The sequence below is a fragment of the Protobothrops mucrosquamatus genome, unplaced genomic scaffold (genome assembly GCF_001527695.2).
Source record: "Protobothrops mucrosquamatus isolate PMUCROS unplaced genomic scaffold, P.Mucros_1.0 scaffold65, whole genome shotgun sequence".
Taxonomy (NCBI): domain Eukaryota; kingdom Metazoa; phylum Chordata; class Lepidosauria; order Squamata; family Viperidae; genus Protobothrops; species Protobothrops mucrosquamatus.
In genome coordinates this window covers 232537-254622 of record NW_015386443.1, presented here as the reverse complement: position 1 = coordinate 254622, position 22086 = coordinate 232537, and the positions used below count along the sequence as shown (strand labels likewise).

Sequence of the window (22086 nt, the reverse complement as noted above, 5' to 3'; positions counted from 1 at the left end):
AAAAAAAAAACCTGTCAGAAAAAAATAGATCTACAAATAGTTAAAAAGGTTAGATATTTGGGAATATACTTGACAGCAAGATGTTCAATGATAAAAGAAGATAACTATATAAAATTACTAAACCAAATAAAACTTGACTTGGAAAAATGAAAAAATCTGCAGTTGTCGATGTCAGGAAGAATTGCTACAGTGAAAATGAATATATTACCAAAAATACTTTTCTTATTCCAAATGATACCTATAAAACTAGAGAAATTTTTTTTTGAAGACCTAAATTCCTTAATTTTAAAATTTATCTGGCAAGGGAAGAAAGCCAGAATTAAATTGAAAATGTTACAAGAAGCTAAGGGAAATTGAGGTTTTGGTTTGACAGATTGGGTTTTATATTATCAAGCATCGGTGTTAACATGGGTAAAAGAATGGATAACCCTCAGAAATAAAAGATTGTTGTATCTAGAGGGGCATGACTTACAACTTGGTTGGCATGCTTTCTTATGGTATGGGAAAAATAAAATTCATAAATATTTATTACTAACATGGGAAAAAATAAAATGTAAAATATATTTGAAAATTCCAGGATGGCTTTCAACAACGGAAGCATTCGTACACCCAAATCTAGTTAGTCTTGAGAAAATATGGACATATAAAGATATTCTAAACTCTGAAGGGAACTTAAAATCTAGACAAGAGATGGAAAAATCAGGATATTGATCTATCATGGGGTCACATTTACAGATGCAAGTGAGATATGATAAAGATCTTAAATTGTATGGATTCTATAAAGAGCAGATTTTGTTTGATCAGATATTATTAACCTCTGATGAAAAACTAATTAAGAAAATGTATAATTTCCTATTAAATTTGAAAATGGAAGATGAACAAGTAAAAGAAACAGTGATAATATGAGCAAAGAATTTCGGATACAATATAGATTTAGAGAAATGGCGAAGCCTGTGAGAAAGAAATTATAAATTGACAATGTCAATGTCTTATAAAGAAAACTTATATAAAATGTTTTATAGATGGCACTTGCCACCAGCACAATTAGCAAAAATGTTTAAAAATATGTCGGATAAATGTTGGAAATGTAATCATAAACCAGGTACTTATTATCATGTATGGTGGACATGTATTAAAGCAAAGAAATATTGGACAAAAATACATACTTGGCTAGAAAAGATGCTGGGGAAACATGTAGACTTTAAACCTGAACTTTTTTATTAGGTATAATTCCAGAAAAGCTTGACAAACAACATATATATTTGATTTTGCATGTGACGACAGCAGCAAGACTTATATTTGCACAATATTGGAAAAACGAAGAAATATCATTGGAGGAAGAAATAATTAAAAAATAGTAGTGTTAACTTTGAAAATGAGCATGGCTTTTCCTTATTCATTTTCAGTTGAAAGAAGGGAGGGGGGATTACCAGGTGCTTCACTATTCAAAATAAACCTTTGTCCCGTGGGAACCAAAGTTATCGACTGCTCCTGAGACTGCAGGCTGGGTGTTTTGTGAAAAGCCTGCTAAGAAGATGTATTGGGGAACGTAGTTCCTTGCATAGCCTTAGGGGTGGGATTTCTTAACTTTGTATTAGGAATTGTTATGTGTGTCTTAAGACTTGGTTTCGCTTTTGACGTGCTGATACTTTGTAACTAATAAACATGTTCTTTAAGGAATTTCCAAGCCTTGGAGTTCTGCTTTATTTGTCTCTGTCTGTCGGAACCATGATAACTAGACTGTGTGGAAATGGACAGACTTACTCTGAGATTGAAAGAAAAAAGAAGAAACAGAATATTTTCAAATTTGGGACTTATTTTATCAATGGCTGGAGAAGCGAACTAGGGATTAGGAATTAATTTGTATTAGTGAATGATAAACTCAGACAACACATTTGTTGAATAAGCACTATTGAATTGTATTAAAAAATCAATAAAACTTATAAAAGAGAGAGAGAGAGAGAACAGAATCTTGTGATCCCTGTATTCAGTTGTGGTTGATGTGAAAGTTTTTCTGGAGTAAAAACTAGTTCTGCAAATCATCTAAATCTTAAATCTTATATGTGTCAAGCCTCTGTGGACTCGACACTGATGGGAGGGGGGAGGGGGCAAGGACAGTGTCTACGGGCATCCTGATTCGGCGGAGGAGTCCAGCGACAAGACCAATGGTGACAGCCCTTCCCTCTCCCATTAACTGGACTGTTGATGGGCAGAGCGTGGCGGTGTGGCCATCGGCTCCGTGGTTGTCCTGCCTAACAGCTGACTGGCTCCATGGCCAGCCCACCGAACAGCTGTTTGGCACAGGGAAGCACCAGGATGCCGGAGGCCTGCAGCGTGCCCGACGAGCAGCTGATCAGCGCAGGGAAGCTCATGAGGCTGGGAGCCTGCAGTGCCTCCTGCCTAGACACTCTTATCACCTCACACACCGGACGCTGGTCAGGTGGGTGGGGGGTGGGCCCCGGTTGGGAAACGCATATGTAAGGCGCTGGGAGGCGATTGCTCCCAGCGCTGACTTTGTTTGTTGTTTATATGACTAAATGCATGCCAGAAGTTCCGTGATTAAAACCAGCACCTGTGAACTCACTGACTTGTGTCTTGTTGGAACCAGGGGTGTGGTAAGGATTTCTGACACTATGCACATATTGTGGTGAGACCTCTGAGGCAACATTCTTGGGTAGGAGATGCTGGGGGAGCACAGATTGAGGAGATCTTGATAAAGAGATCTATATCTCCTTTCTGACCTAAAGTCCTTAAGTTACCTTATTATCCTTGAGCACAGTGGAGAATGCTGATCTGTAATCAAGGCTAAAGTAAAATTTGTCTAACAAGTCAACAGAAATCCTTTGATGGGATATTTATCTTCTCCTTCAAGACAAGCAATAAAACAAAACCATTGAAAAAAGTCTCCTAGACATATTCTGACAGGATATTCTTTCAGAGGAAGAAAAGTATCCTTTTTAGGTGACAGAGTTAGTATTTAGATGTTTGTCTATCTCTAAATGCCTGCCTGCCTGCCTGCTTCTAATTTTTTTCCAGTCCCTTGAAAAAGTGCTGCCTGAGGAATTCTGGGAGTTGGTATCCAGACCTCTTAAAGTTGTCAAGATTCAGAATCATTGCTCTGAATTGTGGGCAGTCACAGGCTAAGTCTATGCTCTTCCATCAGGGGCTAATAATACTTCTGTTTTTGCTGCAAAAGAAGAAAAAGTAGCAATAGCAGACTGACATAACTTTTAGCTATTTGTCAGCTAAAGTAGTCTCAAATTGAGCAGGTCTCATTTATATGGCATAAGACGTTTGGAACACAATCCTTCAAGATATATGCACTGGGAGATGAACCATGGTCTGTTGAATAAACTACAGTTGAATTGGTTCACAAAATATCTTAAATCAAAACCCACCAGACTTCATTATAGCTTAGGCTGATGCATGAACCCAGCCTACTTTATAGCTTAGATTTTCTTTCATATGGGATGCCTGTGGCTGGAAGCAAAACCTTTTTTTAGACTAGACTAGACTAGACTAGACTAGAAAAGAATAGAATAGAATAGAATAGAATAGAATAGAATAGAATACAGCTGGAAGGGACCTTGGAGGTCTTCTAGTCCAGCCCCCTGCTCAAGTAGGAGAACCTACAGTATACGATCTCAGACAAATGACTGTCTAGCCTCTTTTTAAAAATCTCCAGTGATAAGAGTACCCACGATTTCTGGGGGCAAGCTGTTCCACTGGTTAATTTTCCTCACTGTCAGGAAGTTTCTCCTTAATTCCAGGTTGCTTCTCTCTTTGATCCGTTTCCAACCATTGTTTCTTGTCCTGCCCTCTGATGCTTTGGTGAATAACGTGACCTCCTCTTCAAATACTGGTATACTGCTATCATGTCTCCCCTATTTCTTCTTTTCTTTTAGACTAGCCAAACCCAAGTCCTGCAGCCGTTTTTTGTATGTTTTAGTCTGCAGGCCTTTGATCATCTTAGTTGCTCTTCTCTGATTTTTTTCCAAACTCTCAACATCTTTTTTGTGTTATGGTGACCAAAATTGGCTGCAGTATTCCAGGTGTGATCTTACTAGGATTTTATAAAGTGGTACTAATACCTTACGAGATCTTGATTCTATATCTCTGTTTATACAACCCAGGATTGTATTAGCTTTTTTGGCTGCTGCTGCACACTGCTGGCTCATGGTTAAGTGATCGTCCATGAGGACTTCAAGGTCCCTATTACTGTTTTTAAGCCAGCTCTTGCCCAATCTGTACTTGTACCTTTGATTTTTCCTACCTAAATGTAAAACTTTGCTTTTTTCCACATTGAAACTCATTTTTTTTGGATAGAGCCCATTGTTCAAGTTTGTCAAGATCTTTTTGGATCCTGAGTTTGTTTTCTGGGGTGTTGGCTACTCCTGCCAGTTTGGTGTCATAATATTATATTATGAATTTATAGAATATATATATGTGGGTTGGTTGGTTTATAATATCATCTTATTGTTTTAGTTCAAAAATTGCTAAAAGGGGTACATAGCCAAGGCAGTGAGGCACATGTTCAGATTACTGCACTCATCTTAAAAAGAGAGCGAACAAGAGAGAGAGATAAATGTTGTTCAAGGAGAAAAGACAAGTGCCCATTGATGCCAGCCAGAGCTCTACATAGTATTCTGCCCATAGTATTTCATTTGCGATGGTTTCAAAGTATGTTTCAATTAACCCCCAAAATGTCTGCGGTATCATTGGCTGGAGCTAAAAGTTAGTCTGACTGCAGCTTTAAATAGTCTGTTGCTTACTTGTTCATTCCTTTTAGAGAAGAGGAGTTGGGTTACAGGAGCACAGATAAGTAATAAAATGAACGTTGGCTGGCTGTGAATCTTCACTGTTCCACTTGCGTATTCCAAAGTCAGTTCCTGAAAACTTTACTGAGGTGGTACGAAAATGCCACAGGTGAAAGTTCCAGGTAGGTCTATACCCAGCAGGTTGGTAGATAGACTTAATCTCAGTATAGCTTAGGTTGCTATAGCCATTAGCTATTTCTTTTGTACTATACTGGGGTAAAAAGAACTTGAATGAGGAATTGATAAGTCTTCTAATTTTCCCCAAATGAGTCATTTGATAGAACAGGAAGCAAGTAGTTGTTATACCAAAGATATGAAAATAAATGGAAGCGATTGTGAACTCAGTTCAGCAAAACCCACTCCACTCCCATCCCTGAGCAGAAACTGGTTAGGTAGTGGGTAAAACGGTAAGCTGAAGGCAAATTAAATGTGCCAACTGATGCCAACTAGAATTACAGGAGTTTACTCAGAAATTTGTTATGAATCTGGAACTAATGCAGCTAGGAAGCTAAGAAAAAGAGGGGCAGGGGAAACGGAGAGAGATAATAAAGATACCTTTATTTGTTTAGAGGTGATTACTGAAATTTTTAACATTCTCTCAAAGGAATTAATAGACATTGCAAATTTACTAACTTGCTTACAGAGCATGTAGTTTATATAGTAGAAATGTACGTGAACTGTGCACATTTCTATTTTTACTAAGAAAATATTCATATCCAGTTCATTACTTTTCTCTGCACAACACTTATCTTTGAATGCAGGAGATTCAGCTCATGTAAGAGCTTTGGACTGATGTCTTAGGGTCTGTGCAATTAATGAATATGTAAAGATTAAGGCCAAAGCTTTTTATATATATTGGAAGAATGTGTGGAAAGTGCTGTTGGTGATGTGACTCTCAGATTTATACTTGCCCATACTGAGTCTTTGAGAAACGTTTACATTTCTCGTGTGGAGTCCATGATGTTCTCCAATGCTTTGTAAATGCAGGATCCAATCTGGGTTGGTCATCAGAACCAAAGGTTTAGTCTTCCTAGCTTTTGGATTCATGCTGGAACCCATCCTCAGGGAATTTCCCTCTCACCAGAATGTGTTGGTTGGGGTCCAGCATTGAGTCTGCAAGCTTGGAAGACTAAACCATCGGTCCTGATGACCGACCCAGGTTGGATCCTACAACACTATCCTGGGACACGTTTATTTGCCTTCATTCCCTTTGTTAATATTCTTTCTTCCTGTTGAACAGTTCATAAACAATGATATGCAACAAGCTTAAGCCACAGCTTTTCAGACATTTGTCTATTGAAAATTACAATTGTACACGTGAGATTGAAACATCTCTCAAATGTTCCATCCTGCAACTTAGTGAAGAAACATGAATATTGCCAAGAAGTCAATATCCGAAATATAGTAGTCCTTGACATATAACCACAATTGGGATTGGAACTTCCATTGATAACCAATGGTGTTTTTGAGTGAATCAAACCCAATTTTACAACCTTTTTGCCATGGTTGTTAAGTGAATCACTTCTTTATTAAGCAAACCAGCTTCCCCCATTGACTTTGCTTGTCAGAAGCTGGCAGAGAAGGTCGCAAATGGCTCCAGGATGCTGCAATGATCATAAATACATGCCGAAAGTGTGAGGATTGGTCATAAATCACTTTTTTCAATTGCATCATTGGCACAATCTAACCTGTTAAGAAAACTGTTTGGATACCTGGCTACTGCTAGGTATAGAGCTGAATATGAGTCACTGTGTTCAACATCTCTGTATGTAAGGATCTGGTGCTGCTAGGAAAAGGAGGGCTTCTCTGTTTTTTGTAGAATGTGGCTGTGGCAACAACGAAATAGGGTTACCAGATGTCCAGACAAAGGAGGATCTCTTTTTGTCCTCATGTTTTCTGTCTGGCAGGCAAAAGCTTAAAATAATTGTTGTTTGGCTTTTTTTATTGTTTTGTTTGTTTGTGGGGTTTAGGGACATTTTTCACAACAGTAGTCATTCAAACTTTTGTGGATTGTGACCTTGTAAATTCTCTACTTCTTTCTTTTTCTCATCTGCTAATAGTATCAACAGCTTTCATTTACATTATTTATTTCCTGATTCCAGCTATTACCTTCAGTTCAGACCCTTTAAATCTACGATCATGCAGTCTGATGATTCATCATATGTTTCTGTTGTAAAATTTGAAACTGCATTGTGGGCAATTCTACGTTATTGCGATCATGTTATTGAAAATAGATTGGTAGAAAAAAAATGCTATTGAAAAATCAGTTGTTTGATGCTGGAAAAAATAATTTCATATACAGTACATGATACTTTTTTTTGCATTTTTTTGCTGTAATTTTTTACATGGATGGCAAGGAAGCTAAAAAGTTAGTGAGTCTTCCCCCATACCAACACATTTGTCCTCTTTTTCAACTGTCCATATAATCAGCTGGTAACTCTACACAGAAAGAATGCCCCTAAGCAGGAGGTAAAAATCCAGAACAGGACTGTCCATCTTACCATCTTATATTCTGTGTCCTCAAGTAGAGAGGGCTTCATTCTTTCTAGCCCATTCCCAATATACAGTGTCACTAGCATTGCACACAGCTGTCACTAACCTTATCTCCAGCATACCTCTTTAATCTTCATGACATTTTATGCTTATCTTGTTTATTCCATCTGCCCATTTCTTGCCAAAGCATCATCACATCCTTGCTTCTTCCAATTCCTATCGACAGATCAGATACTCATCTGATTATTACTTCACCTCTACTGTAAAAATGGCAATATTAGTCGTAGTTTATTGTTGTGCAATACATTTGTAATCGCTTGTATGTGTTGTGAATGCAGATCACAGGCTACAATACTGTACATGTCCCATTGCATGACAGATGGCTTTGTGAATGTATACAGTTCAGGAACTCCAGCCCTTCCCTTTGTTGGTAGAATTTGGCAGAAGCCCCAAGGAGAGAGGCCTGTAAAAACAATTGTTATTCCCCCCCTCCCCATTTCATCAACCACTGATGAATGGATTTCAGTTTTCAAAAAACTGGAGAAATCCAGCTAAGTGGAACAGAACAATTGTTCAGGGAATGTCTATTTTCATAGTCATGGGAAAAATGTACAATCAGGAATTTGCATTAAGTACTTTATTTCAGTTTGATGTGATGTGATGTGCTATGCTAAAATTATTTTTTTATGTATTTGTGCAAGATATGGAACGGAGTTATTTAGTGTCAGCCTTCAATCAGATCTCAGGCTATACTTATGAAGATACACTTTTCCTTTAGAACATACAGGCAATCCTCAACTTATGACACAATTGGGTCCACAATCTCAGTATTTAAGTGAAAATCACACAATCACTTAGCTCAATGACTGCAATCAATGATTCCTGGCTCACCCAATTGCAGTTGTTAAGTGAAGCATGGGGATGCCTCAGGGCTCACTGGCACATGAAAACATGCTGCAGACCAGAATGCATCAGCCTGTTCCCCACCTGTCACAAATGGGAGTTCTCAGCTAGCTCCAGGGTCTACCAGCATGTACAAAGTTGCTGCGGGCCTGGACATTTTCAGTGTGCTTCCTACCCAGCCACCCAGTCAGCCCTTTAGGAGGCTCCATTTTAAGATTGCAAGAAATACACCATTTGCAGAACAGCCTCTGTAGGCCTATCAGAAACCGCAGAAAAACAGAAAAGGAAATTGTATGCTGCTGGATTCTGGAACTGACTAAGGATTCCTGCTCATGGCCAAAGATGTCTGGGGCCGTGGCTGCTTTGTGCATGCTGGTAGGTCCTGGAACCATCTGCGGGCTCTCATGCATGGGTAGGTGGGGAGTAAGCTGAAGACTTCCAGCTTGAGACATGCTAGTAGCCTCTGGAGCTAGCTGAGGGCTCCTGGATGTGACTGGGTGGCTGGGAGGGGACTTTCCCTCTGTCCCCTCAGCTTGCCACTTTTTCTTCTGGGAAAGCTGGCAGTAAAGATTGTGAATGGTAATCACATGATTGTGGGGTGCTTGACAACTGGATGCAGGGCTTTTTTTGTCATAGAACGCCCAGAACGGAGTTCCGGCACCTTTTTTGGATGGAACCTTGTAGGGTAGGCAAGGCGGGTTGTATAATGTGTGTGAGTTCCGGTACCTTTTTTTTTTTTTTTTTTTACAAAAAAAGCACTGACTGGATGTAAGTATGAATAGACGGCCAAGGTCATAAAATGCAGTCATATGACCATGAGGTCATGGTGGTATGAACTGGAAGTGCTTTATGGGCAATTAAACACCTTTTTTGAGGCTATCATAACTACAAATGGCCATTTAATAATAAGTTCAAAATTGAAGACTACCTGTATAATAATTTGTTCCCTACCATGTTGGCTGGGGACTTCTGAGAATTGAATTCATATATCTTAAATTGCCACGGTTGAAAAACAATATATTATATTTTCTTTTAGATATTTCTTTTTTGACTAATTTGCCAACTGACGTAAGTGGTTCCAGGTTAGAAACCGGGAGACGTGCTGAGCCATGAAAGCCATCTGGGTGATTTTGGGCCAGTCACCCTCTCTCAGCCCAACTCACCTCACAGAGTTGTTGTTGTGGGGAAAATAGAAGGAGGAAGGTGTGTTGTATATGTTTGTCATCTTGAGTTATTTGTAAAAATAATAAAGGTGGGATATAAATAAATAAATAAATAATGCAGAAAATTCTATAATTTATCTTCTATGCTGAATATTTGCATTTTAACCTTAAAGTTAAAAAAAGAAAAAGGGAAGAGTTACAGTATGTTTTGTTTTTTTAAAATAAGGTTGATTTTATTTATCTCCTCTAAGAGTGGTTTATTTCCCCAAAAGGACACCAGTTACCATGAATCTACCCTACACAGCCAGCAGATGGCACTGTTGGAATTATTTCAATTTATGCATTTTGATCTTTTAATTCCCTCTTTTGTTTTTAGTTCTTAATTTCAGCCGGTTTCTCTCCATCTGCTCCCATATCACTCCATCTCGTCAATTATAATCAATAAAAGAGAAATGCAACTTTTCTTTGTATGTTTTATGTACAGGTAAACTCCACTTAACAACTGCTGTATTTAGTGACTGTTCAAATCTACTAGGTTATATTAACAGAATCTTGCAAGTCTGAAAATATATCTCTCCCTCCTTGTCTTTACTTCCGAGGAACTAAGAAATGCTTTCCATACCCCCATTTCTTTAGTGTGAGGGCCAAGCAACATGGACTCTGTAATACTAGCAACATGGGCTTTGTAGTAGGTGTGGGCTGAGTTCTCTTTTCTCTGACTGTTGTCCTGGCTAGGACTTTCCCTACTCCTGCCTGTCAAAAGTATTCCACAGATTATTACAGCCTTCTTTTTCTGTGTTCTCTTTATAGCCAATACATTTTTTTTCCAATGGGTCAGTATTTCCATACTTTTTTCTTAGCCCTATAACTTGAGAGGTTGATCTCTTCCCAGAATATACACAAAGTAAATATCCACCTTTCTGTTGGATCTGGTAGATTAAGATGACTTACTGATCTATTGCCTTTTCCCCACAGAAACAGACGATGACATGCGCTCCTTTGCAGAGATGGTCTTTGCCTCAGAGGTGAAGGATGAAGGAGAACGGCATGAACTGTCTCCTTTTGATGTGGAAGATGTCTGTCCCATCTCACATCATGAAATGCAAGAGCACATGATCAAACAGGAGAACACAAGTGCTTCTGATAAACGGTGAGAATTGGGCAGATGTCCTGAAAGTTTGGATAAGTAACATTGTAAGAGTAAGGTCTCTGCTATGGTGCCAGTGCCAGCCTACAGCCACCTTTCTTCATACCTATCATCCTTTCAGGCCCACCTAATTATTTAAAGAGAGAAGCTGACACGAAACTATAGCAGCTTTATATTTAATTCCATATAAAACTGATGTGCATTTTTAAAAAAAAAAAAAAGAGAGAGAGGCAGAGCTCTGTTTGAAAGGGTGGACATCTAACTAAAAAAAGGAACAAAGGGAAACAGAGATATATTAGGGAGTATCCTGCCAAGAAGGACTAGAGTGGGATGCTAAGCAAAATGGCAAATAACAATCCATCTATCTCTTCATGGTAGCCATTTTATAATAGGGAAATTCAGCAACACATGCTCACCATTCCAAATATTTCACCAGTCCAGACAGATTGGAAATCACCTGTCATAAGATGTGGCTGAAGAAGGAATTATGTGGGATTTATGTTACCCATATTACTAAACACGTGCTATAGATACACTTACATAATCTGATAAGCAAAGTGGATTCCTGCTTGGAAAAGACTTTCAAGACTAGGAGGGTTTACAAGTATGGGACATTATATGGCTGTCACTAATGCAAATGTGACAGAGCAGCCTTCGGATCAAAATGTGTAGTCTAATATACTAAATGGAGGATATTTCAGTGTGGCTGACTTTGAAAAGTAAAGGCTTTCAAAATATAAGATGGTTAAGTTAGTATGGATATGGGATGGAAACTGTATTTGTTACTCTTACTGAGGATTTCTGAAGGGATTTGGAAAGAAGGAACATGATCATTTTCAACTGGTTGGGCCATTCAGTACTCTTCAGTACTCTAAATCACATTAACTTTATGAACTGCCTGTGTGAGTTAGAAGAAGGGGACAGCATTCTTTAGTGTTTCTGTTCCTTCTTGATTGATTGGGGAAGAAGTCAAGTGGTTCGAACTCTATTAACGGGTGCCCCAGAGCTTGGCCCTCTCTCTCATCTGAATTTGCTAGAGAGATTCAGGGTGAGGTATTATCAATATGCTTAGATAGTCATTTATATATCTCCACTACATTCTCTGGAACAGTCTGCCTTCAGAGATAAGGTTAGTTTCTATTCTCATGGTCTTTCAGAGATTTGTTAAGATCTGGCTTTTCTGGAAGACCTGGTTCTTTAAAAATTGGACTGTTTCAGTAGGTCTGAGGATATAAGAATACAGTTATTAACTAGGTATTGTTTTTATAGTGTTAACATTGTGAATTGCTTAAAGCCCTTCTGGACTGAGGCAGTGTAAAAATCTTATATATGAATGAATGAATGAATACATAGGAAGAATGACTGAAGATGCAAACAAAATCCAAATGTCCTAGATCCATTTAAAGGCATTTGCATACAGATCAATTCATATTCCTCCACTCCTAACAATTGAACATACTTTACATGTACAGAACAATGAATTATATATATGGAAAATATATGATCAACTGAACTAAACTGCTGCCAAAATATGAAAAAAGTTTGAGCTTGTGTTCCATTCCTTTTACTGGCCCCCAGGAAGAAGAGGCTTTTGCGGCTGAAAACCATTGCGTTGGTTGTTCCTATTGCTGGACAGTGTTCAACAAAACTGTCCACTTTAGATGAGGTCATCTCTACTACTGCTATGTATGAAGATGTACCCAAATTTCAGCGCGTGCAGATCACAGGGGATTATGCTGCAGGGGTCAGTAGCTAAAGATCCTCAGATCCTGTCTGAACCTTCTTTTGTCACTTCTTTCCATCATACAGATGGTTCATATGTGACATTACCGCTAATGACTTTTCAACTATAATTATATACAATCTAATTTCCACTTGGTAACATTTCACTGTACTATCTTATACAGCAAGTAGAGGATCATTATACTGTCTAACAAGAATTATAAGCAAACAAAAGAAAAGCAAAGTGTTATAGGCCCCTATTGCAAAGTAGATGTTGCAAATGAGAAATCTTGCTTATTACTGATTACAAAGCATGTAGGGGAAAATGCATATTTTCAAATATGAATCCCAAAGAATATAATCCAGAAATGGAATGGGAAAGAAAAGATGTTAAGTTTTTTTAATGATAAATTCTACCTACATTAATTAGCGGCACCAACTGTATTATGAATCCACGACAAATATGTCATACAGATGCTTAGAAGTGCTTGTTTTGGCATCTTATCATATCTTTTGAGTTCCTTTAATTGTTGTCTCAGATGATGGATCATTGGAGAAGATAGCTGCTGCTATAATATTTATTTACAAGACATTTTGCCCACTTTTCATTATTAATATAATAATCTCAAAGCAAGGCTACAAGATTAAAAGCAAAGCAATTCACCTCCTTAAAACTTTTGTTGGATTCTCTCATTCTCTTCAATACCTCATATTTTCTATGCTCCATCCATTGGGTGACTCCAAATTTGGCAGAGAGCTTATCCCTATTAAGATTTGCAAAGACTTACAAGTTGCTAAGCAATGGGGGACACACACAATCTCTCTCTCCATCTTTCTCTCTCCATGATAAGACTTACCAAGTACTGAGTTTGGATTTACCCCATCCTTACTGTTATTACTACAAGATCACAGTGCATATATATCCCATAGTAGACTTCTGTAGTTTTCAGCCATTCTTGTGTTTTACACTCTTATGATCATGAACTATCTGGAACTAGGAATCTTAACATATGTTAAACTGTAGGTATCTGTGGAGGACTTTGAATTAGTCTGCCAGGGTCTGTATCGTGCCCTATGTATCCGAGAGAAGAATATGCTGAAATCTTTCCAGCGATTCCCTCAGACTCCATCCCAGTTCTTACGCACCATTGAAAATGAAGTATGGAAGCCCAGTGAAGAGATGTGGCCAGGTAACTTATGAATAAACGTCTTATTGGCAAGCTTTGCTGGGAGTACATGAAAATATAAGTATAGAAAAATTCAGGCCCCAAAACCAACTGCAACGCTCAGCAAACTTATTCCAACCTCATTTGTTTACCAATGTATCTGTGGGGAGTGAAAAAGGGGAGGGAATGAAGACTATGTGGTGAAACAAATACACAAAAATCAAAATATGTGTTTCATATGGTAGATTTTTTTTCTTGTGGTAAGATATTTAATAGGAACAAACTGGGAGCATGTGATATGGTAGTTCTGCAAGAAACAATAAAGAGAAAAGCAGGAGCAAGGTAGGGAGAAGTCTTTTGTTCAGATAATGTAAGGTCAAAAGAAAGAATCTCAGCAAAAGTTCTTACTTTTGGCAACCAAGGAAAACATCATGGGGGGAGGAATCTTTTTCCCAATATCAAGTTATTTTCTAATGATTCCACAGATTTGTAGAATTTATTTGCATGTCTAGGATGGCATAGGTCCTGTACCTTTCCTTATCTTCACTTTAGTATTTCTTTGCTTGATTTTAGTGTTCACTTCACACGTGAAGAATAGTGCAGATCTTTGGCAATCTGACAATCTTCCTGAGAATCTGAACTACCATACAGAAATGAAAGGAGGGGTGGTATATGTCTATGCCGACAAAGAAGCCGCTGCCAGGGGTGAGCCCATGGACCTGTCCTACCCTAACCTGGAGGTCTTTATTGATGACATGAATTTCCTGCTTGCCCTTATAGCAAAGGGGCCTGTGTAAGTGTCTTAAAGCAGGAACTGGTGACTTTGAGGTGGAGAAAAGCAGCTCTTAACCTTCTTGGGGTACTGAGTAACATAAAGTAGATGGAGCCATAGTGCATATCAGAGAGAGGAGAGAGTCTGAGTAGGTTTTTAAAGTGTTTTCAACAGAAATTTGCTTGGTTTCATTGTGTTCACCATTTCCCATTTGAAAAGATCAGGAAGCTGTGCTGTTAATTTTCATGATCAGGGGGTTCTGAAAGCTCCGATAAAAATGGTCTTCCCTAGAAATGCTTACTTATGGTATGGATCATTGACATAGAGTCTAGGAAAGTTAAGTGCATAAGTGCAAAATCTCTCAAAAATGATTTTATGCAATTAAAAGAAGTAATGGTAAACCAACCACCACCAATTCCCTATACCAGTGTTTAGTATTTCTCAACCTTGGCAGTTTTAAGACCTGTAACCATCAGTTCCCAGAATTCCACAGTCACTGCCCTATATTGACACATGAGATCTAGAGTTGAATGCAGCAGCTGCATTATAGAAGTGTCTTTTCTGTAGACACAGGAAGCAAGAGCCAAGTTGTCCTACTTGGTAACAAGTGTGAGTCTGCTATCTCTGTTCAATTTTGAATGTGAGCTTCATTAAGCTGTCATTTATTAAGCTTACAATGGTGGGGACCATCATGCCTGACAGATGGTGGTGATGCTGGCAAATGCTTTCTTACTCTTTCATCTACCTTTTTTTCCTAACTTTATGGGACACTTATGGGCAAATATGTGGTCTTTTTTGCGACTATTGCAGTAAAACCTATTCCCACCGAAGACTTCGATTCCTATCCTCCAAGTTCAATGTACATGAGATGTTGAATGAGATGGAAGAATTGAAGGAGCTGAAGAACAATCCCCATCGGGACTTCTATAATTGTCGGAAGGTGAGGGATTTGGCTATACGTTATCTTCTTATCAGAACGCATAATGTCAAATAAAGAAGTTGGAGAGATTCTCACAATAACTTTCACACTGTTACAGTTTCACCTAAATATACCAGTTACTAGAAATTATTTCAGACATATTTCAGACATTCTTGCATGATTTTTGGAAATATATATGTGTGAACAAATAAGCAATCCATCAAAGATAGTGTTGCTTATTTCTGCTTGCAAAAGCACGGATGAAAAACTCTGCTCCCTGAGAGTCATTTTTTCCTGCCTCTTTTTTTTCATTTCTTTCAAAATCTTCTGATTTTCCAAAATAAGGAAGGTAGGATGTGCCAAATTATTTCATTTGTTTCACATATTTTATTTTTTAGACGTTGGTTTTCTAAGTGTGATTTTGATGCACAGAATTGAAAGGCTCCCTTATTATGGTTTACTAAGAATTCTGGGGGTTGTAGTTTTTATAATTGGGTTGCCCCAGAGAAGAGTAGACTGATCTACTCCAATATCATTTTTATGATGGGTTCTGGAGGAAAAATTCCCAACAGTAACCACCACCTTCTTTCCAACTGACCTTTAGCTTCTTTTACAGGTAGATACACATATCCATGCTGCAGCTTGCATGAATCAAAAGCATCTATTACGATTTATTAAGAAGTCATACCGGACAGATGCTGAAAGAGTGGTATACAAATACAAGGATGAAACACTGACACTGAGACAGCTCTTTGAGAAGCTCAGTCTTCACCCCTCTGATCTGACTGTGGATTCACTTGATGTGCATGCAGTAAGTTCTGTCTATTTCTATTACTTGAGTAAGGATAAGTCATACAAATGGTAAACTCCTGCATCACTCTTAATATTAAACCAGCATTTATGGGTTTGTGTACTTGACTATTCTTTTATGCTGCAGGGCCGCCAGACTTTCCAACGCTTTGATAAGTTCAATGCCAAGTATAACCCAGTAGGGGCCAGTGAATTGCGTGATCTCTATCTAAAGACTGAAAATGCCATCAATGGCGAGTATTTTGCTACCATCATTAAGGTTAGATAGTATGATATATATATTTTTTGAGTCTGAATTTGAGCATGAGGAAATCTACTGGAAGCAGATAATTTATTTGTTAATTCTGATTTATCAGGAAGTTGGCTCTGATTTAGAGGATGCCAAATACCAATATGCAGAACCACGACTTTCCATCTATGGATGCTCACCAGAAGAATGGCCCAAATTAGCTAAATGGTTCACCCAACATCGTGTATATTCGCCCAATATGAGATGGATGATCCAGGTACCCAGACTTTAGTAAGTACAAGAGGGTGAGATTAGCATTTGCAAAAGATATATTAAAACTTGAGCCCAACAATTGGACTTTTGTTAGTTTTGATTCTAGCTACGTTTTAATTCTAGCCAAGTCATTACTGAGTTCCTGATTTGAATTGTAAAGCAATTCCAAAGCAGCTTAGAAGAATCCAAAAATAAAGTTAAAATGCAATACACACATGGACACACACATTGTATATATATATACACACACATGCATACATATATATAACAGTAGATAAGAATTTGGTATACTCTGTTGTGGATCAACAGTGCTTCCAAGTTAGGCTTTTACTGTTGCCCATATTCATTTATTTTACATAGAGTATAGATGTCGTTATCCTCTATTTGTAACCCATTTTCCTACATACCTCCATCTTTGTTTCCTATCATATACATTAAAATGCATTAACAAGGCACCCATTGCACATCTTTACTATGTCTTTGATTAATAGCACTAGGAACATCAGTCAGGAAACACTGTAAGAAACAGGGTAAGAATATATAGATGAAGAGCAGCTAATTTTCACTCAAGTACCATAGGAATGTAAGGTACAAGAACAGGACAGGCCAGAACTTGTAATATAATGGGAAATTTTAAGATAATAACTTGCTCCAACAAAGACTGGTTATCGACTAACTTTTATGATCTAGCCTCCTCTAATATATTATCTGACAAAGCCATGTGAATTCTTAAATGGCCAATTCTATGACAAAAGACTCATATTTCTCTTCTCTTTTTCTACCAGCAAATTTCCTTAAGCCATCACTGAAATGCAATGAAACATGAAGTAACTGATTCCTCAGTCAAATAAGGACTATGTCAGACTTCTTAGCTGGCTCGAACTTGGCTGAAGGTTCTCACAAACTTCAGGCAGTGCAGCTAACGTCACCTAGAACTGAAGCCACCAACTAGTTAATTGCCCTCTGATTGTTAAGATAGCTGCTCTTGTCTGATTTCTCCTGGGTTTAATTCTGTCTTTTCTGCTCACCCTTTCTGTGGGCTTAATGAAAACCCTGCTTTATGTTCTTGCTAGATGGTATAAGGAATGAAGCTGGTGAGGCAACATTCCCAGGCTGGATAGAACTGTTATATATCAGGAATTTTTCATGGCCTTTAGTAGGTCAGTCAAGTTATCTGTTGTCTTAGAAGAGCAGGAGGGAAAAAAATTAAATTTAAACTGTGGCACATTTATATAAGTTTTTTGGTTTCCATTTATACCACGGGGAAATATGTGTATGTATGGCTTCATTCTTGTTTGAAATAACAAGACTAATCAAGAAGGATCAGATCTGAAAGACTTGTACCAAGTAAATCAATTTCTGAATAAGGGCTTCAATGTCTGGAGAGCAAAGATTTACTGCTCAGCCTTGTGTGAAACCTGACAGCTGCTCACTGGTTATTGCCATTCTCAGGATGCCTAAGAAACTCTAGCTCCTAATGTATTTCTCATAACCAAGGGAAACTAAACTGGAATATCCTGATTGTAACTCCAAGGCTGTAGCCATGGTATAGCCTTGACTCTAATTCATTCTTTTTTTAGTTTTCTAGGGCTATTACCAATATCTTTTAATAGTCACCTACGTAGGAGACGTAAAAGAGACTAGGACTTGCAAGCAATATTTTTATATTGCAACCTTCATGTTGTGGGAAACTCTCCATCTTCAAAATAGATGGCAATTGTGATGACAATTATCACAACAATGGAGAAGGAGGAAGAGGATTACATTTAGAGGTTGCTTAACTTCAGAACGACTCTGGCAGTTTTACAGTTTTAAAAAAGAAAAAAAATAGAGAATTTGAAGTGTTCAGACAACCATATCCCATAATCTAACCTCCCTCTAAAAACTAAACCTAAATCCCCATAACCCAACTCTCACAACCTTCACCACTGTGACACCAATCCATTCTGGGGAACCATTAAGAAATGAATGGTCACTGTTATACAGTGCTTACCATTTTTATATTGCTTGTGTTTATTACTTGTTTTTATGTTTTTATTGTAAACTGCTGCGTATAATTTATGTTGAATCTGGTGGTATCTAAACACAATCTGTAATAAAAACAATGACTTTTGGAGAAACTTGTGGGGGCAGGGATATAGCCAAGACTTTTGTGAGGCACCAGGTTTTAAATCCTCACTGTAAGCTGTCTTTCAGCCCATTCGCTTCTGCTGTGCTATAGGAACTGAGCTGAACTGATTCTTTTTCCTATCTCTTCCCTCAGTGATGTCTTTAGGGCAAAGAACTTTCTACCGCACTTTGGGAAGATGCTGGAGAACATTTTCCTGCCTGTGTTTCAAGCAACAATCAATCCTCAGGACAATAAGGAACTGAGTGTTTTCCTTCGTTATGTGAGTACTTCCTGCTATGAAAAGCCCAGGATGAAGAATGTGGTCCTAATTCCATTGTTGGAAAGTGAGAATGCTCTTTAAAACTGCATGCCAGAGACCAGGGATAGTGCTATATCAAAAGTATGGATCTAAGGCAGCATATCCTTAACTAGAGCAAGTTAACAACTCATCAAATTGGGGGTCTTGACCCTAAGAATAACAAGAAATAAGATATTACACCGCTGTGAGATTTTAGCATCATGGATGAAGGTGGCCATCTTGTGCAATGTTTTCTTATTATTTGCAGGTTACTGGTTTTGATAGTGTAGATGATGAGTCCAAACATAGTGGGCACATGTTTTCTACCAAGAGTCCCAAGCCTGAGGAGTGGAACCATGAAAAGAATCCATCCTATACATATTATTTGTATTATATGTATGCCAACATCCTTGTACTGAATCATCTTCGACGGTGAGTTCTGGCTTAAGCTTGCAAAGGATTATGCTTTGATACACAAATTCCCTTTACTAACTCTTTAATAAAGCAATATTCTTAAGTTTGATGGTTTTGATAACCATCCACTAACCCTGTTAAGTATATTATTGCCTAATGTATTTCAAGAACGTATTTGCGTCAAATCTCTTCATCAAATCTAGCTTTTAAGAGTCTTCATTTCAAATTCACTACAAAAGAAAGAACAAATAAATTTGGATAAGGTCAAGACTGTTCAATTACCCCTGGAATTTAGATGTCCAATTGCATTCTGCTCTCCTCTCAATATACCTTTGAAATAGAAGGGAAATCAATGTGTGTGTGTGTGTGTGTGTGTGCATGTGTATGAAAGTATCCAATAAAGTCTTAGTTAGCTGGATCCCTCTGTGGACAGATCCTTCTATCCTAATTAACCCATGATGTACAGTATACATAAAGGCTGCCTTATTATTTCCAGGAAGCGTGGTATGAACACCTTCCTGTTCCGTCCTCACTGTGGAGAAGCAGGTTCTCTTACCCACCTACTGGCTGCCTTCATGACTGCAGATAATATTTCTCATGGCTTGAACCTGATGAAGGTGAGTGCAGCATTCAAAAGAAGAACACAAATATAATGCACCTTTTTAGATACTTATATGATTTTCCTGCATAGTAGTAATACACCAAAAGCTCATTGCATCTTCAGTTTGAAAACATGGTCCAGCTGGCTTCCTTAAATCCTTAGATTTTTCCCCCTAGAATTCAGATCCCATCATAGAGTTCTAAGACGGAATTCTACTTCCAAGTTCTTAGCAAGTAATGAATAACATAAGAAACAATATTATTCAACTTTTTTGGGGGGAACAAACCTCAGGCAAGAAATTAGAGATCTTGCTTCATGACTGTACTAACTCAATTCTACTGTCTTTCCCCCCCAGAGTCCTGTGCTGCAGTATCTCTACTTCTTAGCCCAAATCCCAATTGCCATGTCCCCACTCAGCAACAACAGTCTCTTCTTAGAGTATGCCAAAAACCCACTCCTTGATTTCCATCAGAAGGGACTCATGGTATCTCTCTCCACTGATGATCCCATGCAATTCCACTACACCAAGGTAGGAAGCCAGTTCCTTTCCGTGGATATTTATTTATAAAAATAGATAGGAAGCAGGCAAGAAAGATGGCTGCATATTTGGTATTTGTCCTTTAAGCACTTTTTTATTCCTCAGGAGCCTCTCATGGAAGAATATGCAATTGCTGCTCAAGTCTTCAAGCTGAGCACCTGTGATATGTGTGAGATTGCACGCAACAGTGTCCTGCAGTGTGGCCTGTCTCATGAGGTATGATGCTTTCCTTTTCTTCCATTCAATTGTGTCTGATTCTTGGACAAGTCCTGGGCAAGTCCTGCTGTTTTCTTGGCAAGGATTTTCAGAAGTGGTTTGATATTGCTTCCTTCCTAGGGCTGAGAGAAAGTGACTGGCCTAAGGTCATTTAGCTGGTTTGGAGACTAGGGCAGGACTAGAACAGATGGTCTCCCAGTTTCTAGGCAGATACCTTAACCACTACACCAAACTGACTTTCCATGAGGCTTACTATAAAATCTCAAAGGAATATATAAGGTTGCTGTATACAGTACCTGAGGATATGACAAGGTTGACCAAAGGGAGAAAAAAAGATACATAGAAGGAAGAGAAGCAAAAAGCTCCTTTTTAAATTGGAGGAATTAGGGAAAAAGTGATTAGAATGCATGTGTGACTCATTGCATCCCTTTGACAGGAAAAGCTCCATATTTTGGGCAAGAACTATCATGAAGATGGGCCGCAGGGTAATAACATCTCCAAGACCAATGTGGCGCAGATCCGCATGGCCTACCGCTATGAAACATTGTGCTATGAGCTTGATCTTATGGCTGAGGGGATGAAATCACCTGACTAGGTTGGAGCATCTTGTATATCAACTGTTGGAACCATGGAGCCGACTGGAGCCAGAAAAATAGCATTGCCATTTAGCATTTCCTCCCCTCAGTTATGGGGAGGAAAGGTAGCCTGACCATATAGTTTCAGCTTACATTATATTTTCAAAAGAGAAAAGAAATACAGCATGTTTCCTAAGCTTTTTGTACTGTTGTACTTCTTCGTTCTACAAACATCAGTTTTTTCTAGCATCCTGGATGAAAAATCCTATTACAACTGAGTTCAAACATTTTGTTCAACCATTATACTAAAGTATTGATTGATTTAATTTTACTTAGTGCCAAATAACTCTGGGCAGCTCACAAGACAATAAACAGAATAAAAATAATATAACAAGAACAATAACATACTGTATATAACAAGAAGCACACTAGAAAAGAGGGGAAAAAAGATGGTGAATCTGGCAGATGAAACAGAACACATACAGTACTTTAATATCCAGCAAGGGGCTCCAAATCACCAAGGCTTGGAAAAATAGCCAGGTTTTAAGGCCCTCCAAAACACCATCAAGGTATCCCATGCCTTTCTTTTAAATGGATCACTATCATGTTTTTGGAAGATTGTGAGCACCATGAAAGTCAGAGAGTATCTGATGGTACATTGTGCTCATGACCTTACCAGACTGAATGCAAGAGAGTCCCAAATTGAACTAAAATTTTATTTCAATCACTAAAATTTCAAGGTCACTAATCCCACAAATAATAGAGCAAACAGGGATACATCTTGCAAAAAGTGACAATCCTTCAAGATTTGGTGCAATAATGTCAACAAGTGGATTCTGCCTCTGTCTCCCCCAGGATTGTGCATGTTCAGGATTCCAGTCTGCTACACCCTTGTGCAGAGATTATAATGGACTCAAGCA

At 38.3% G+C, this 22086-nt stretch overlaps 1 protein-coding gene across 1 annotated transcript; it reads left to right on the top strand.

Annotated features, from left to right (window-relative positions):
* Nucleotides 1-4823: 4823 nt before the first annotated feature.
* AMPD1 (adenosine monophosphate deaminase 1) lies at nt 4824-21320 on the top strand. Its single transcript, XM_015812051.1, has 15 exons — nt 4824-4939; nt 10352-10526; nt 12102-12267; nt 13270-13435; nt 13985-14204; nt 14994-15123; nt 15719-15913; nt 16040-16171; nt 16269-16432; nt 18678-18804; nt 19091-19254; nt 19733-19853; nt 20193-20366; nt 20481-20591; nt 21028-21320. The coding sequence occupies exons 1-15, from the start codon at nt 4918-4920 to the stop codon at nt 21184-21186; spliced, it is 2226 nt and encodes a 741-aa protein (XP_015667537.1). The 5' UTR covers nt 4824-4917; the 3' UTR covers nt 21187-21320.
* The last annotated feature ends 766 nt before the right edge of the window (nt 21321-22086 follow it).

Excerpts from the sequence above, each read along its gene's own strand:
- AMPD1 (XM_015812051.1), top strand. The coding sequence starts at position 4,918 with ATGCCACAGGTGAAAGTTCCAG. Across the intron at positions 16,172-16,268 it reads ATTTTGCTACCATCATTAAG|GAAGTTGGCTCTGATTTAGA; the intron begins GTTAGATAGTAT and ends CTGATTTATCAG. Across the intron at positions 20,592-21,027 it reads AGTGTGGCCTGTCTCATGAG|GAAAAGCTCCATATTTTGGG; the intron begins GTATGATGCTTT and ends TCCCTTTGACAG.